The 16,382-nt window shown below is 39.5% G+C and overlaps 2 protein-coding genes across 3 annotated transcripts; both read right to left on the minus strand.

The window, feature by feature from the left end:
• Positions 1–315: 315 nt before the first annotated feature.
• LOC127355771 (thrombospondin-type laminin G domain and EAR repeat-containing protein) lies at positions 316–9,327 on the minus strand. Its single transcript, XM_051386959.1, has 13 exons — positions 8,951–9,327; positions 7,318–7,541; positions 6,413–6,771; positions 5,920–6,010; positions 5,652–5,808; positions 5,414–5,545; positions 5,255–5,325; positions 4,327–4,488; positions 4,009–4,216; positions 3,660–3,892; positions 2,102–2,280; positions 1,839–1,940; positions 316–1,571 (listed from the first exon to the last, which is right to left on the minus strand). Exons 1-13 carry the CDS (start codon positions 9,033–9,035, stop codon positions 1,418–1,420), a joined length of 2,157 nt encoding a protein of 718 aa, XP_051242919.1. The 5' UTR covers positions 9,036–9,327; the 3' UTR covers positions 316–1,417.
• A 2,072-nt stretch (positions 9,328–11,399) lies between these two features.
• On the minus strand, positions 11,400–15,741 carry sumo3a (small ubiquitin like modifier 3a). Of its 2 annotated transcripts, none has more exons than XM_051392766.1 (4): positions 15,581–15,741; positions 14,518–14,646; positions 14,256–14,327; positions 11,400–14,060 (listed from the first exon to the last, which is right to left on the minus strand). In XM_051392766.1, exons 1-4 carry the CDS (start codon positions 15,599–15,601, stop codon positions 13,998–14,000), a joined length of 285 nt encoding a protein of 94 aa, XP_051248726.1. In that variant the 5' UTR covers positions 15,602–15,741; the 3' UTR covers positions 11,400–13,997. The 2 variants fall into 2 exon arrangements, with proteins under 2 accessions (XP_051248726.1, XP_051248738.1); XM_051392778.1 differs by lacking the exon at positions 15,581–15,741 and adding an exon at positions 15,193–15,216.
• Between the last annotated feature and the right edge of the window lie 641 nt (positions 15,742–16,382).

The raw sequence follows: 16,382 nt of genomic DNA on the forward strand, positions 1-16,382 counted from the left end.
TGTGTACTGCAAGGCTAGCTATAAAAACTACATTTCCGACAAGTCTAGTCTAGAAGTCATGGGGCTTGTAGTCCTCCGCAGCAAACATGTTTTACAGTTGTTAGAGAGGTTGACAGCAATGTGCCCAGGGCCATGTGCGCTGGTTTGCATAGAAAGGTAAGACCTCGCCAGGTATTTTGCCACTAAATTACTTGGAATAAAAAAAAAACTTGTGTACTGTATGTCGAGCCTGCTGCAGGGTATGTTTACCACCTTTCCTTCCTCCAAATGAACATAAGGTTAGCCAATGCACAAACAACTCTTGTTTTACGTATAAACATATTAAGTTTGGTTTATTGTCATTTAAATAAGTTAGTCACTTTTTATATATATATAATTCATGCAGTCAGAGGCAAAAAACTAATGATCAGTCCAAATTATGAGTGAACACACATTCCAGTTAATAAACAAAATGTTAAACATAATTAATATTAAATGTTTTTACAGACAGAAACAAAATATTACAGAGTTGTATTCATTTCTGTCAGATAATGCACACAAATATATAGATATAGTCTCATAAAAAGTATGTGCATGTGATATTTGTGTTAAAATGAGGTACATCAGTTGTTAACCTAGTTGATGTTGTAACTGTGTGCAGGCCAGGTCATTATACCAAATTCACCCAGCTAAAACTGTTCTCATTTTATTCATTCATTTAACTGTTAAATGTCCAGTGTGTAAGAATTAGGATGATCTATTAGCAGAGATGGAATATAATATATAGATATTTATAATAGTTGTGTTTCCGTAACCTTAAAAAGAGAAGTTTTGTATCTGCAGTGGGTTTGTGGCCACCGTAGTTTCTCCTACATGCTTGGAAGGCTGAGCTGTATTCACATGGTTGCAATCTGCAACTTTACTGCTAGATACCACTGGATTCTACACACTGGTCCTTTAAATAAGATTTTCAGTAAGTTTGATCTCTCTACATGATGGTCTAAACACAGTTTCAAAACCTTAGGATAACCTAGAACATAACTGTTGTGGGGGAATGTTACATCCTCTTAAAGTTAACTGTCAAATTTAAAGATATCTACTCTAAAAAATATCAAAATCATTCTTCAAAACCCACCATGTGCAATTTCTGTGTAATTGTAGAATGTAAAATCCTCCTCAGGTTAAAAACAAAAAACTGATTTCTAGAAGCTAGACTAATGTAATAACCGTAAAGGTTGCTACAGCCCTGACTGTATGTAAATTGTGAACAGACACAGTATTATAAAGGCACAATTACTTAAACACATACTCACACGTTTCAAATATTATTGCAAACATTTTCTCACACAGGGACACACAGACACTTACAAAGACAGCATGTACATTCAAATAAATACAGTACACAAAAAAAAACACATGCACACTCTCCTTTTTTTGCCTAGTAGGTTTTCAGTTTGAACACTTTGGAGAGAGGTGCTTTGGCACTGGAGTAGATCAGATATGATTCTCCTTTAGAGCTGAAAAACTCCCAGTCACTGCACCCAATCGTTGGGAGCCAATGAACAGGAACAAAGCCTTCATATCCCTGCCACCTAAAAACAAACAGAGAGGAATCAAATCAAAGGATGTATTTGCATCTGCAAAGGCTCGAGACCTAAAATTAGCTGTCAGCCAGTTCCTAGTTCCTAATGAATCCTCACATGTCAAAAGTGCTGGTATGCTTTCACTAGTCAGGAGGGAAAATAAATCTACATTACAACAGCGTAGTTGTAGAGAGGATTTCAGCACTACGTTAGAGAGCCATCAGAGTGGATGAATTATTTCACACTGGGAGGGATGTTGTTGACAAGTTGCGTTACCTGTAGAGAATGCTGTTGAGAGAGTAGGATTCTCCGTTAAATGAGTTAGCAACAACCAGAAAATATTCCTCCCCGAGGCTGAAGAACTCCCAGTCCACTGCACTGGAGAGACAGAGAAGGAATGTGGTGATGACGAGAGGTTGAAAGGCAGCAAACCGGTTATTACACAGGAAGTGTCGTCATAGTCTGTCTGTCTGTGTTTGTGTGTGTGTGTGTGTGTGTGTGTGTGCACCTGGCATACTATAGTGTTTGCACAGCCGTACCTATAGGTGACAATGTCCTGGAAGCGGACAAACAGCTGTCCATTCATGTCCAGTTCGTAGATAGTTGAGTTGATGGTATATCGGCTTGGTCCGTTGCCATGGAGTCTGTGTCCATTGGCAACAACTAAGAAGACTCTACTACCAATCTGAAACATTTCCCAGTCTGTGGCGCAGAACGTCTAGATTGACAGGGAGAGAGAAACCATCTTTAAGGTGTGATAGTGTACATTGTGTTTAACTTGCTCATAGTGATACAAAGTGACGAAGTATATTTACTCAAGAAGAAAAAAAAAACATATGATAAGCTCAGAAAATACAGTGCATTATCTCAACATGGGACCCATGAGCTTGGACACCTTACATGTCTAGTTGCTGCCCTTTGTCCTGGTTCAGATTTCCTGGAGTTGTTTGCACTTTCACCAAAGATATATTTAACCTCCAAACTTCTCACATGGTTTAATTTTTTTTTTTAATGTTTGAGGCACAAACATATCAAAGTCAAAATGAACAATTTCCAAAGGGTTATGGAGGCCATGATAAAACTAGTGTAGCAGGACTTATTAATCATCTTATGACCCCTAAGATTGACCCTTTAGATGGAGCTTGAATCAGTGGCCAAATTACCAAACTGTATTTAAAGTTGCTAATAGTAGCTCCATATCAACCAGCTTCAACAGTAAAATACTACTTACACATTGTTGCACCAGTATTAACAACCTGCTAATGTCATAATGTATCAATCAAAGGGGCCATTTTTCTGTGGAACGAGTACTTTTACTTCTGATACTACCTCTGTTTATTTTTAACTTCAGTGGGATTGTAGAACCATAATGCAGTATTATGTATAAGTATTAAGTCAAAGATTTGAGTTCTTCTTCAACTATTGCTTGCTTGAACATAAACATCGAAAAGCTCAAAGAGAAACAAGCTAAGAGACTAAGACACATTAAAGAAATGGCAAAATTATGTATATTAACTCTATTAATTTCTGGATGATTTTACATGATTATTTTCCACCTGCCCCTGAGGTGTTCTTAAGAGTCCTCACATCCATCTGTGGAGTTCCCCTAAATCATCTCCTTATGGTTTCTCATGTGACTATCAATGTGTCAACACGCTCTCCTCAAATGTGGCAAATTCAAATATGTGATTCACTATCAGTTACATGTCAAAGCAGTGCTATCACTCAAGCAAATCACGGCAAACCACATGCTCTATTTATGGCCCTGTCTTAAATGTTCCTTGCTTCCCATCTCTCTTTCATTACCCTTTTATCTCTCCTCGTTTGTATTCCCTTCCTTCTGTGTGCACAGACAAGATGGTTTTTCATACTCATCTCACAGATACGGATCTCATCAGAGGAAATCAAAACCCAGCTGCTAAGAAGATGAATGGCATGGAAATCATGCACCAAAATGCTACATTAAAGTGCTATTAAGCCTCATTTCCACACACACACCTTCAAAATGTGTTTTGATTTTTGTTTTTAATTAAGAAAGTGAGGGTTAGGCAATTTTTCAAGTCTATTTACACATTTCTTTTGCTGTTCAACACATACCTTAATTGTCTGGAACACCTGGAAGCTTCCATTGACCCAAACGTAGATGACTGAGTCTACAGAAGTGGTCACTCCATCAAAGGCATTTGCGACCACTAGGAAATGGTACGGTCCAACTGTGAAGAACTCCCAGTCGTAGGCCCCTGAGGTCAGCAGCATTTGGTGAACCTCAAAAGACTTTGCTGGCTTGTTCCATTTGTATATCACACTGTTTATGGTGTGATTATTATTACCTGGAAGACAAGCCAGAAAGAGAGAGAATGCAACCGAGTAGTTTTATATTTTGAGCCTGTCATGCCAGGAATTCAGGAAGTTAACAGGTGGCCATTTGATGGAGATATATTTTTACCTTGTCTATGATTGGCAACAGCGAGATAGGTTTGTCGGTCAATGGTAAAGGCCTCCCAGTCCCGTGCACAGTGGGTCTGCAGAGTCTGGAACTGCACAAACCGATTTCTTTTTTTGCTCCACTTGTAAATCACAGAGAAGTCCACCTCTGGTTCTTTGTTAAAACGCTTGTCTGGCCCTCTCCCAGTGTTAGACACCACCAGAAATATCTAGATCGAAATAACAAAACATAGAGAATATCAGCTCTCAAAACTATATTGACCAGGTTGAATATATGCATGTGCGCGATTCATAACCCATCTCTTATTTTTTGTCACACCTTCTGTCCCATGCTGAAGTGTCTCCAAGCCAGAGCTTCATATGTGCTGATATTCTGGTAGAGCTGGAAACCTGTTTGACTCCACAGATACACTGCAGAGCCAGAAGCTGCTGACCGATGAGCCATAGCAGCCATCAGACCAATGCCAGGTAACTGGAACACCTTAAGATTGGATGAAAAAGACTACAGGATTAGCCAAATAATATTTCAGGAATTCTACCTACTTAGGCTTTTAAAATAATGTTTCGCAGCCACCGTAGTGTCTCCTTACACACCTACACACTGGACCTTTAAGATTTACACCGAACACCAAATTCCTACCCTACCTATGTTATGCAACTTAAAACTAATAACATCAGACTGTTTTTGCTTCAAGTGAAAATTAGTCATCCTCATTTATTGTTTCGTGGTTTCCGAGGGAGGAAGACAGATGGATAAAAAATAGATACAAAATAGGGTGTAGGCTCTACTGAATGTTTTCCTTGGCAACTACCATCTTTTCCCCAAATGATGTACAGATTTTAAGGCATTTTGTTATCTCAATTGGCTTCATCAATAGTGCACATAGCTGCCTTAAATGGGGGGAAAAAATCTACCCCAGACCCACATGTTTTGGGCTGAGTCTGGCTCCGCCCCTGTTCATAAACCTAAGCCCTTGTTATGGGATTCAAGCTAGAGGTCTAATAAGGTAAAACTACTTGTAAAAGACTACTAGAGTGAAAAAATTGAGAAAAGTCTGGATAATAAACATATTTTTGCATAGCTAAATTTAGATTTTTCTTATTTTGTATTATCTTCTGACCCCTTGTTGGAAACCCAACCTTCAAACTCCCCTAAAGAAAAATATTTCTTCCTTTGGTATCCTTTACTATAAGTATGAGGATCCAATAGTTAGAGATGCCACAAATATATGTAAACATTCATTTACCTCTACATCATGTGTCTCTGAGCTGGTGGTGAGGACCTGTTGTTCCACTACATAGTCCAGTCGTTTATGATCTGAGTAAATGGAGAAGTGAGAATTTAGTTACAATCTTTGGACCTAAAATGAGTTAAACTTATAAGTCGATGGCTGATGGATTCTCACCCTCAAGCACAGCGATCCACGCTGTGCCATCGCAGAGGTAGAGGCCTTTCTTAAGCGGATTGAACCACAGCTGGCCTTGTAGTCGCTCTGAGCACGACAGCTCCAACCCCACTGCCACTCTCTCCTCTGTTTCTGATAGTTTGTGATCAAAGCACAAAAACAAGCAGCCAATCAAGGAGAGAAGGAAGCGAAGGAACACACATAGGAAATATCTCATATACCAAATGTCATAAATTACCATAAGAGGTCATGTGGCCGTCACCCTCCCTTCCCGGGACAGGCAGGTCTGAGAGAAGTGGTGGTACGGACAGAACTGCCAGCTGGGGGTTGGAAGAGGGGCAGATGTAATGGGTGGCATCCGAACCTGGCACCAAAACCAGCTGTCGCAGGAGACCCTGTACGTGGGGCAGCAGATAAGACGGAAAGGATTTGACTGTTTTAGAGAAAGCAGTGGTTTAGCAGTTTATTTCTTATTAAAGTTAGGGATGAAGAAATATAAGCCTTACTGAATACAGGCCTTTCCATCTCCCCCGACTGCCGATGTGGAATCTCGATCCCTGAAAGTTGAGGTCTGAAGGAAAAGGCCTGGAGGGAACACTGTTTGCCATAAAAATACATAATTATAAAATTATTTCTAATAGCTGCATAAGTTGTTTTTCTTCTATAAATGAACTAAAAGTCTCTGTAATTAAAGTAGTCACTGTTTCTGCTTCTGTTTTTAAGACTGAGACAGGAATTGTGTTATATAGGCACTGTACGGCGGCTGATATTCCTCCCTTCTGTGCGCCAGAGGGAGTTTCCACTAAAAACCATCTATCACATACTGTCAGGCCACTATGATATGGCTGCAGGGTGTGAGCAGATTTGGAGCAGTGCCATTGTATTGTGGTGACGGATCTACTATCCCTCAAGGGAATTCACAGAGAACAGGAAGAGAACATGGTGGGAGACAGACAGTGTATCCACCCAGTGAACAGAAGAAAAACAAAAAGAGCTTACATTTCCAGTGGTGGGCTACAGTCCACTGTGAGCCTGACATGATGGCTATCAATGGCCAAAACCAGAGTGTGCCACTGGTTATCAGCCAGTCGGGCGCCACGAAACCCCCAGTGCTCCACGACCCCTCCGTGACCTCTAAAAAGGAAGTGCAGACGTTTTCTCGAGAGCCTCAGTCCCAGGATGATCCGTCCACGTTCTTCATTACTCTTCACCCGCCTCTCCTTCTTCCTCTCTCCATGTTGCTCCCCCTCTTTATTCATTTCCAAAATGTTCCCTTTATCGTTCACAGCTTCCTTCTCCCCCAGGCCCCTTTTCTCTCCTTTATTTGAATCCATCAAGGAAAATATGTATTCATTTCTCTGCAAGGCAAATGAGGAAAAACACTCAGACACTGTGTTTGGCAGGTGGTGGAACTAAGTACAGTTACAGGAACTTAGCTACGTTCTTAGGTACTGCAAAGAAACAAAATAATCCATGGATTAATCAATAATGAAAATAATTATTAGCTGCAATCCTACTTGTGTTTTACTTGCATATTTACATTTTATGTTAACTAATTCTTCTGAACTACATTTAAGAGGAAAATGTTGTAATTTTTACTTCACTACATTTGAACTAAATTGTTACTTTTCAGATTAATTGTTTAAAAACCTTGAATGAACTTATAAACTACAGTGCATTATCTTACAGTACATAAAACTACCCAAAAATATACACTACCTCCACCTCTGCTGCATGATGACATGTTTTACTTTAGAGACTTTAGGTACATTTAGTTGATATTATTTCTGTACTTTTACTTGAAGTACCATTTTCTTAAGGTGGTATTGGTACTTTCACTTAAAAAAAGAAGCTGAATACTTCTTCCAACGCTGACATTCACCAGGTTTTTCCGGGATACTCACCTTGGCTGCACTGCGAGTGACTTTCAGTGTCACAACAATGGAGAATTCTTTGGGGAAGAGATCACAGTTCACCAGCAGCTGCGAGGAGGGAAAGCTCATGGAGGTATGAGGGCTCGACAAATGTACACCCCTCACCCCTCCAGCCTCCTTCATGTGGACCCCTGGTACAAGTTTGGAGGTGTCCCTCTCGAGGACAAAGGACAGAAGATCCAAAGGGAGCAAATCTGCAGACAATAAGCAAATAAAGAGACCAGGTAGCTTGTTTTACTGTTTAAGTCTTTGTATGCAGAAATTTCTATACTATAAACCAGTTGTTTAAGAGGTCGCAAAATAAATCTGAGGGCCCCTGAGATGATTGATGGAATAGCACATTATCTGCTACCCAAATTATTTCGACTTTTTACAGGTTTCTAAAGATTATTCAAAATAAACAACTGTAAAAGGGAACAAAATAATGTACTGCAGTACAATTTTGAGGTACTTTATTTGAATATTTATACTTTATAGTTTTAAATAGGAAATGTTGCACTTTACACATTAAAACATAAGAAAAGAAGATAAAATATGATGCTTTGTTATAAATAAAGCTACCCAACAGAATATACAAGTAGAGATTAAATGATTAGTCGACTGACAGAAACTAAATTGAATGCAAAACATTTCATGGTTCCAGCGTGCGACAATTTGCAGCTTTTCGTTGTAATTTTTATAATAATTTTAATTCATTTTTTAAACAAACAATAAATCAATTAATTGAGAAAATAGCCAGCAGATTAATCATTAGTTGCAGTCCATATGAAATAGTAGAAAAAGAGCTCCACCTCAACCAACAACAAGAGTAAATAAGTAATGCAACAGTATTAATAATCCTATTATTGAATATATAATAATAATAACAGTTGCAGTGGGAAATTCTTCTGTATTAAGTACTTTTACTTTTAATACTTAAGTACATTTTCTTGAATAAAATTAATATTTTCAATATAGACCTTTACTTTAAATAGAATACTTGAGTTAATGATCTGAACACTTATTCCACCACTGCTATCAGGTTAATTTATGAAACCACGGGGTCACAAATAGCCACATCTTTGATTTAAGGGACAGTGTGTTAAAAAGGTTGGGAACAACTGCTATAAACTCATAAATCAATTAATGTCAAAGCATCCTTGAGTCCCTGACCCCTATGGTGTGTGAGAAATAGCCCTGGGTGGTGGTGAAACGATAGGAGGTTTTAGGAGGGGTTGTTATTAGGAAAGAAGCCCTATGCAAAGTGAGAATAATGAAAGAGAATTGCTCCAAAATTGATGAGACATCATATAAATATGCACCCTGTTCATCCTAATATTTTGATGTGTATAGAATTGTTGTGGAATCCTAACCACATCCAATGTCTGTACTCGTTTGTGCATACTGCACACAGCAACACTCCCACTGTACTGTAAGCAGACGCAGACAGTTGGAATTATCCAAAAGAATTTTAGCTGGAGGGGTTTCCCAGGTTTTTAGATGAAACCGTAAACCATTCACTGAATAATCATTAACTGAACATCACAAGTGTTAAAGTGAGCCAAGCTGATAGACAGTGAAGCTAAGGTTGGGAGAGATAAAACAGAATAAAATGGTACAGTACCTGTACAGTGTCTCCATGTGTCTGTGGTGGTATCAATGACCCTTAACCCCAGCAGAAGGAACTGCACAAATATCAGCGATGACATTACAAAAAGTACGTTTGGTTCAGTTGCCAGTGGGCATGAATGTCTCCATATTGTAGGTATTTCTCTATGTGCTGCTCCCTTTGTCTCTATCTTAAGTGACAATACACACCAGACGGCTGTGCATTCCCCATATTGACACAAGTGAGCATTTTCAGATCCTCCAAAGAAAGACGTCTAGTCAACAAACTGCTAAAAAATCATCAAAGCTATGCTGGCTACCTATGATTCTCATGTAAATAAATAGTAGAAGTAAAAGGTCCCAGAGCATCTGTGCTTAGAGAGGGATCCATTCAGCTGTGTGGAGAATCCTGCACCTGCAGCTCCTTTTAAACACCACAGCCATGCAAATCACTAACCAGCCTGTCACTCATCCTCCCTCAACCGCCTCTGATGACACAGACCTGCCAGAGGGGCGAGCACTCTGTGTGTGTGTGTGTGTGTGTGTGTGTGTGTGTGTGTGTGTGTGTGTGTGTGTGTGTGTGTAGGCTCACAGTATACACACACACAGACTGACAGCAGACAGAATATTTTATTGTATTGATATAGATTTCTGTTAAATTCCTCCAGACATTCACAACATGAAAAAGGGGTCTTTGCAGACAAAATGTCTCTTTTTAATTAAAAAGCAACATAAAAAACAACAACACCGCATAGGTGACCCTTGTCCCACTAATGAATAGATTGATATGAGCTGAGGTATTATCATATTAGCTGTTATCCCATAGTTTATTACCTGAGAAACTGAGGTATGTGCATGAACCCAGCTGTGATATTAAAGTCTCAAACCAGGATTATTACTTGTTGAAAGTCTAATGAAGTCTCAGGTCGGGGAAATTAGGAAAACACTGCAATGTAAAGTACTAAGAGGGCCTGGGTCAAAGCATACTTTAACTGGATTTATTTTAACCTGATTGAATTGGGTAAATCACAGGAATTTTACTTTTCAAATACTTTCCTAGCAGTCTCAAGAGGCATTTTGATTATCCATAGTCACCCAACAAAGTAATACCACTTTAAATAACTTCATAGAATCAGTTTACAAAGTCTGTTTGACCCTGGTTTGTTGGTTACTAGGCAAATTTCCGACGTCTGTACCTCGGCTTGTGTCAGATCTCTCTGAATCCTCTCATCCACCGACCAGCACATTTACAAGGCAAATGCACTTTGTCTCTCTTCTTCTCGCCCACGTTAAGATCATAGACTACACAAAGATCAGGATATAAGATATGAACTCTGCATTGCCCCTCTTTTCCTCTATCCATTCATTAATCTTTCTTCCTTCCAGGCTTGGCATGGAGTGGGTGTTGCACTCTCCTGTGTGGTTTCAGAGTGATCCGTTTGGATGCTGAAAAGTTGATGTAGATTGTTCTCTCATGCGCATGCTTTTCCTTATTCCTGGTTTGACTCATCATCACCTGCTGCTATTACTCTTATCACTGTTCCACTTGCGCTAAATGTAACCATTCAGTCAGTGTATCAGATGCAATCTAAGGCTCTAAATCAGGCACCAGGTGACACCCTGGAAGTGAGTACACTATTTATCAGACTTTGTTTAGTATATCAACATGTCTTTTTTTTTTTTTTAAACCTGCTTCCCTGAATTTAGTTATCATTTGTTTATGTAAGTGAGGTCTTAAGTACATTTCTGTTTCAGGACAATTTAATTCTAATTTTTGGTGTTTTTATCCAGTGTCAAGCTTCAATTGTATGCATGTTTCATATATTATGTTGCTGCATGTCCCTGTATCATGTTGTATTGAATATTTGTGTTTTGGGTGGGTTTTTTTTCAGTTTGCTTTTTGGTAAATATGTGGACAAAGTTGTTTTACGACAGAAGAAAAAGAAAAAAACAGACATTTGAGATTATCATAGTTCACTGGCACCACCTAGCTGTCTACTTCCCTGAAGCCACGTGTGGTGCTACTTGTGCACATATTTTCAGCAGCCAGTGGGAACTGAAACCCTGTCTTATATAATAAACCTCACGTAACTATATATAATTCAATGACAGTTATGTTCTGACAAGTAACAAACTGCAGTGCACCAGGCAGCAGTGAGATTCAATTAAAGACAGGCTTGTAATCTCTACCTCATCAATTTGTAATGGCCTCTTAGTAATAGGACCATGTATTGTGTTGTAACTAAAATACATCAAGAGAGGCACTGTAATTTAGTTTAAGATATCATTTATGCTGCATTAGTTGGTGCTGTGTATTTGTCCTATTCTACCACATCCTGAAAAACAGTAAAACAAATTAAATAAAAATCATCCAGGGATAATTGTAAAACATTAAAATAAGCATTTCAGTACTTCGTCTATTTTTGAATACACCTGTACAAAGTAATGACGCATGGGACAGCAAATCTGAGTACCAAACTATATTTATTGTATACAGTAGTAAAAGACCACAAATAATGTACAGTAGAGAAACAAATAACATGACAAGACCTGTGCCCCGTTCTTCGTACATTAGCTTGGCTCGTACACCAGCCCGCTCGAAAACATTGTCCAGCTAACTCAGTTCTTCAAATGCAAGTGGAAGGCTGTCTTAATAACTGTGCTCTTATTTTGTCAGACCAGAAAGCTGAACTGAAGATCGCTGTGTGATTGGCATGTACACTCTTGAAGAGTAAGTCAGCATGTTTCTGTACACAATTTTGTCAAATGCTTGTTAATGACTGCGGGAAGGATGAGAATTGAGTAGTCCTCAGATAAAATTTAATATTCTATTCATTGGGGTGTGAGTGGACAGTAGTGATTATTTCACACAGCAAGTGGCAGTACAGTGAAGCTTTTTAAAACATTTGTCAAATATTCTTTAGAAATGAAAAAGGTATTGACATTGACTGTGTTTATTACATTGAATGATACAAAAATACAGCTGAACAACATGACGTAGACCACAATTTATTTACTATTTAAAAAGGACATCGCCTCTTCTAATGTGGCTGAATAGAGCTACATTTAAGGCTATGGGAACATATCTTAAACATTAAGGGAGACTAAAAAAGGCCAATTACAACTGCAGCCCATATTGCATCATTTTAAATACCTCGTAATGCAAGAATTGAATCTGTATTGCAAATGTCTAAATAGCAGTGGGTCATACTGCGACTGATCATATTTTGTTGTAATTAATCTCTATGACTACTCAAAACCTGTTCAGTTATGACAATACTGACCGAAACTTGAAAGGGTTGCCGGGATCCAACTTGCTCTGAATAAGCTTGTACGTTTGCAGGTTTTGAGCACAAGGACAACTTGCTTTGATACATTTTAATCCTGACTGAACTGATAAATACAAGCTTGCATCAGGCAGCAAACATTCCAAAAAATAATAATAATCAAGCCAACTCAGCTATCTGCGTACGAAGAACGGGGCCCTGTGGGTACGGAACACTTATCTCCCAAACTCCATTGGTTGGCCTCCCTGCCCTCCCGGTATGCAACAAACTGCATGCATCCTTCTCCGAAAACTGTAAATAATTCGAGACACTCATCACCACTTGGGGTATATCTTCACTGTTTGCAATAATGCGGTCAGGTTTTTAAACAAATGGCCTGCAACTTCTGTCTTTTATACACAAGGAAACAGTTCGACAGTTGACAAAGCAGTGAAAAGTGTCTTCAAAATGTGTTAGCAAAAAAGATACTGACTTTTGTTGGATATCCTTGCTCAAACTGGAAGCTGCTCCTCTTCAAAACACATCTAGAATTAGTTGTCCCGTCAGCCTACATTCGCAAGCACAATACAGAGATGAGACAGCTGACCCCAAAACAGCGCAGAGGAACAACCTTCCAGTTATTCCCACCCATAACCCAAGCTCTACTTTCACCCCCCCCACCAATGTAAAACTTACAAGCACAGCCACTTGTAAGAATACCATAGGGACTGGCTACTGGCCCGCTTCATTGGAAAATAGGGAAAGAAAACCAAGTTATGTATTCCATGACAAGAGACTATCCTAGCCAGACCCAAACCAATTCTAACAAAGGGTGCACCTCAGTGGTGTAAATTAAATGTCCCTCCCCTGAACAGCCATTTTTCCAGATAAGTGGATAATAGTCTGTACCGGATACTCACAAAGAACCTTTCTCAATTAGTAGAAGTCATAGAGGAAGCAAATAACATTAATGATATACAAACTCCCTTAAAATGTGACAGTTTTGACCTTGCAGTTTGCTTTTAGAGTAGACAGAAGTTCGGTCTTTGGAGTATTGGTCCAAGTCCCACAACATTTATCTAACATCAACTCTGAAACTTCTGTACAGAAAAATCAACAAGCCCCCTGGGTGTTAATTCTTAAAAGAAAAAAAATCAAAAATACAAAAAAAAACATTCCAGAACACTTTAGCAAAAGCACCTAAAATGCAGAGAATTAAAATACCTTGATGACAGAGGAGCAGGAGTCACTGTTCAGAAAAAAAATAATAAAAAAATACACACACACAAGAAAGTGAAGTGAAATGGAAGGTGGGGGTGTATTAAGTTCAGATCGTGCTTCCACTTCAAAACATTTTCATGCCCACTGACTGTGACCCCTGGACAAAATCTTGCAGAGCCTCGCATTCAACCATGATGGATGAAAACCGTGACAAACTACTGGATACTAAGCTTTCACTGGAGAGTGAATGAGAAGCACTGACAAACCAGGAACAGCCTTGACGCACTGTTGGTCCAATCACAGCCTGTGGTGCCGGAGAGAAATGTTGTCCTGATTGGCCAGCAGAGACTGTTGACGCGCACGAAAAGTTCAGTCCTGGCTGAGACAGTATATAAACAGCTGAGTAGCCTCCCCACACACACCTGACCAGAAATCATGATAGACATCTTTAAACTTAAGAAATAATAATAATAATAATAATAATAATAAGCTGAGAGGGGTGATGGGGAGGGGGGGGGACAGTGAAGGTGGCTGAGGGCGTGGTCTGAGGGTGGCCGTCAATGAGGTGGGGAGGGCTTAGCAGTGCCCGCCTGTCTGCTGCTGGAATACATCTATGGTGTCTTCATCTTCCATCTCCAGCTGAGAGGAGCAGAGCGAAAGAGGTTTCAGTTAGCGGATATAAACAATAAATGAACAGGTAAAATAATTTAAAAGACTGTACAGAGACACTGAATGCCTGAATTGTGCAGTCAGTGTTTAATACAATTGAATACTGTGGACGGATCCTTTCAGTAAGGTTTAAAGACAATATGATGTTCAAAAAGAGCATCTTACCTGTGCAGGTGTATCCGTCTCATTGATAGGCTGGCCATCAAACCTGAACCTGATCTGCCTTATTGCAAGGCCCTGCAGAAGCAACACATGAAGATGAATCCATGTGTAAAAGGACTTTCAGTACAGGAATGGTGGGAGAAAGGAGAAGTGCGCAACTCAGGGAGGAGGGTGGCTGAATGAGGTATTCCAGCTAATCCAAAATAATTGTATGTTGCTGGAGAGGAGGAAATCTAAAAAACAGTCATTTGGGCTTTGAGCTCACCTGTCGTTCACAGTATGCCTTCATTAGTTTGCTGAGGGGTGTGTGTCTTTTGATTTTGAACTGGACCACCGACCCATCTTGCCCTGCAACCTTGAGGTTGATGTGATCGTTCTCAGTCTTTACTCCCTCCTGCAGAAACAAACATCAAAACATAAACATCAAATAAACCAGCAGGTTACAAAAAAAGAGTAGAGAACCCACCAACATCACACTGGAGAGCTTACACAAGATGCACTACAGATAAATAAAAAAAAAATAGTACTGCTAACACAAACGTATGGCAGATAGGTAAGTTACCAGAGTGTTAGCTACATAGCATGCACCTCTAAAAGAAATGTAACCAAGTGTGGTGAAGGAATAAGATTACACCATGTTGTACACACATTTAACTCAATATAAACCTGCATTAGTCAGACTAATTCAGGCAGGTTACAGCGTGTTGCAAGCCGGGCAGTCCCACATGCTAACGTTAGCATGATTAGCTCCGGGGCTAGTTAGCCAGCCCTTTAAGACCGTTGGTGAGTTTAGCTGCCGGCTAACGATGCTAACAGTTTTGTTTTGTTACAACGTTGCTGTCCTCCCTCCTCCTCCTCCTCCTCCCTCCCTAAAAACAAAACACATTAAAAAGTAGCGACAACAGCACGGAAACATTGGTTTTAATACAGAGTGCGTCACCTCCATTAGCGCTCTTTAGTCGCTGCTGCAGTTGCGGCATTTTGCGGTGTTGCGGATATAACGTGGTCCCGTTTCGACAAAGAAAAAAAAAAAAAAAAATCCGCAAATGACAATCATGGTGTAATTGGTATTTCTGCCCACCGTGTTCGAGCCCCTCGTTCAGGAGGGTGATAATCTCTCCGGTGTAGACACAGTGTGTCGTTCAAGCGCGTATAAATGTAATTACGGATGTGTGGGCACTCATTCATTTGCGAAACAAACACTGCGCCGATTCACAGAAACGTGCAAACCAGGCCATTTTTGATTGCACATCTTAGAAATGGTTTGGCAGGAGCTCGACTGAGCCATCGCCACAGAACCCACAGCTCTTTAACCCTTTGTGTCTTACCTTTGGCTTTTCCTCTGACATCCTGGCTGTATTTTTTGTGTGCGGGGTTTCAGAATAATCGGTTAATTGGGCTTTATTTGCCTTTCTGCCGCCTTCTGTCCTCTCTTCTCCTCCGCTGACGGGTGCGCGCTTTGGACCGCTGTTACAAATAAACGATTGGCTCCGGCAGGACCACGTGACTGCTAAACCGCGGGGGCGCGGACACGGGAGCGCGCACCTATTCAGAATACTCGATCACGCGAAGTTGTATGAAGGTAATAGTATTAAAACCTTTGAATACTCGTACAAATTATACAACTATATATATATATTTGTACTAATTATAATAATATAATAATACATTTTCAAACGTAAGATTATTACTTATTACTCCCTAACAAAAGTAATTAATTACGCTAAGTTATATTACTTTCCCCCAAAAAATGGTAATTATGTCCCTTTCTCTCCAAAATTCAGTCTTGATGATTAAAATCCAGTTTTATTTGTTAAAATGAAAGTAATGTGAATATTTCCAGCTGTTAAATAATAAGCGTTTTCATCTTCCAAACTAAATTTCTCCAGGAATACAAAAATGAATCCAAGCATGTGATTGAATTGTTGGATTTCAGATCAGTAAGGGGTGCCAATAAAAGTAATACTGTAACGAATAATTTTTTGCAGCGGTATTATTACTGAAATGTATTAGTAATTAGTTACACTACTGCTCACTGGGGAAATTAATGTTATTACAAGTAATGAGTTACTGACCAACACTGTCGGTTAGTCAGTAAGCAAATATAGTTGCTTGTACAACATATTTTTT

Source organism: Dicentrarchus labrax, unplaced genomic scaffold (assembly GCF_905237075.1).
Source record: "Dicentrarchus labrax unplaced genomic scaffold, dlabrax2021, whole genome shotgun sequence".
NCBI classification, from domain to species: domain Eukaryota; kingdom Metazoa; phylum Chordata; class Actinopteri; family Moronidae; genus Dicentrarchus; species Dicentrarchus labrax.

Bases quoted from the DNA above. Each gene is read 5' to 3' on its own strand.
- sumo3a (XM_051392766.1), bottom strand. From the start codon at position 15,601: ATGTCAGAGGAAAAGCCAAAG. The intron at 14,647-15,580 runs GTAAGACACAAA...TTGTTTCTGCAG, and splicing joins TGTCAGAGGAAAAGCCAAAG to GAGGGAGTAAAGACTGAGAA. The intron at 14,061-14,255 runs GTAAGATGCTCT...TGCTCCTCTCAG, and splicing joins AGACGGATACACCTGCACAG to CTGGAGATGGAAGATGAAGA.
- LOC127355771 (XM_051386959.1), bottom strand. From the start codon at position 9,035: ATGTCATCGCTGATATTTGTGCAGTTCCTTCTGCTGGGGTTAAGGGTC. The intron at 5,546-5,651 runs GTAATTTATGAC...ACAAACTATCAG, and splicing joins CGGCCACATGACCTCTTATG to AAACAGAGGAGAGAGTGGCA. The intron at 3,893-4,008 runs GTAAAAATATAT...CTTGTCTTCCAG, and splicing joins TGTTGCCAATCATAGACAAG to GTAATAATAATCACACCATA.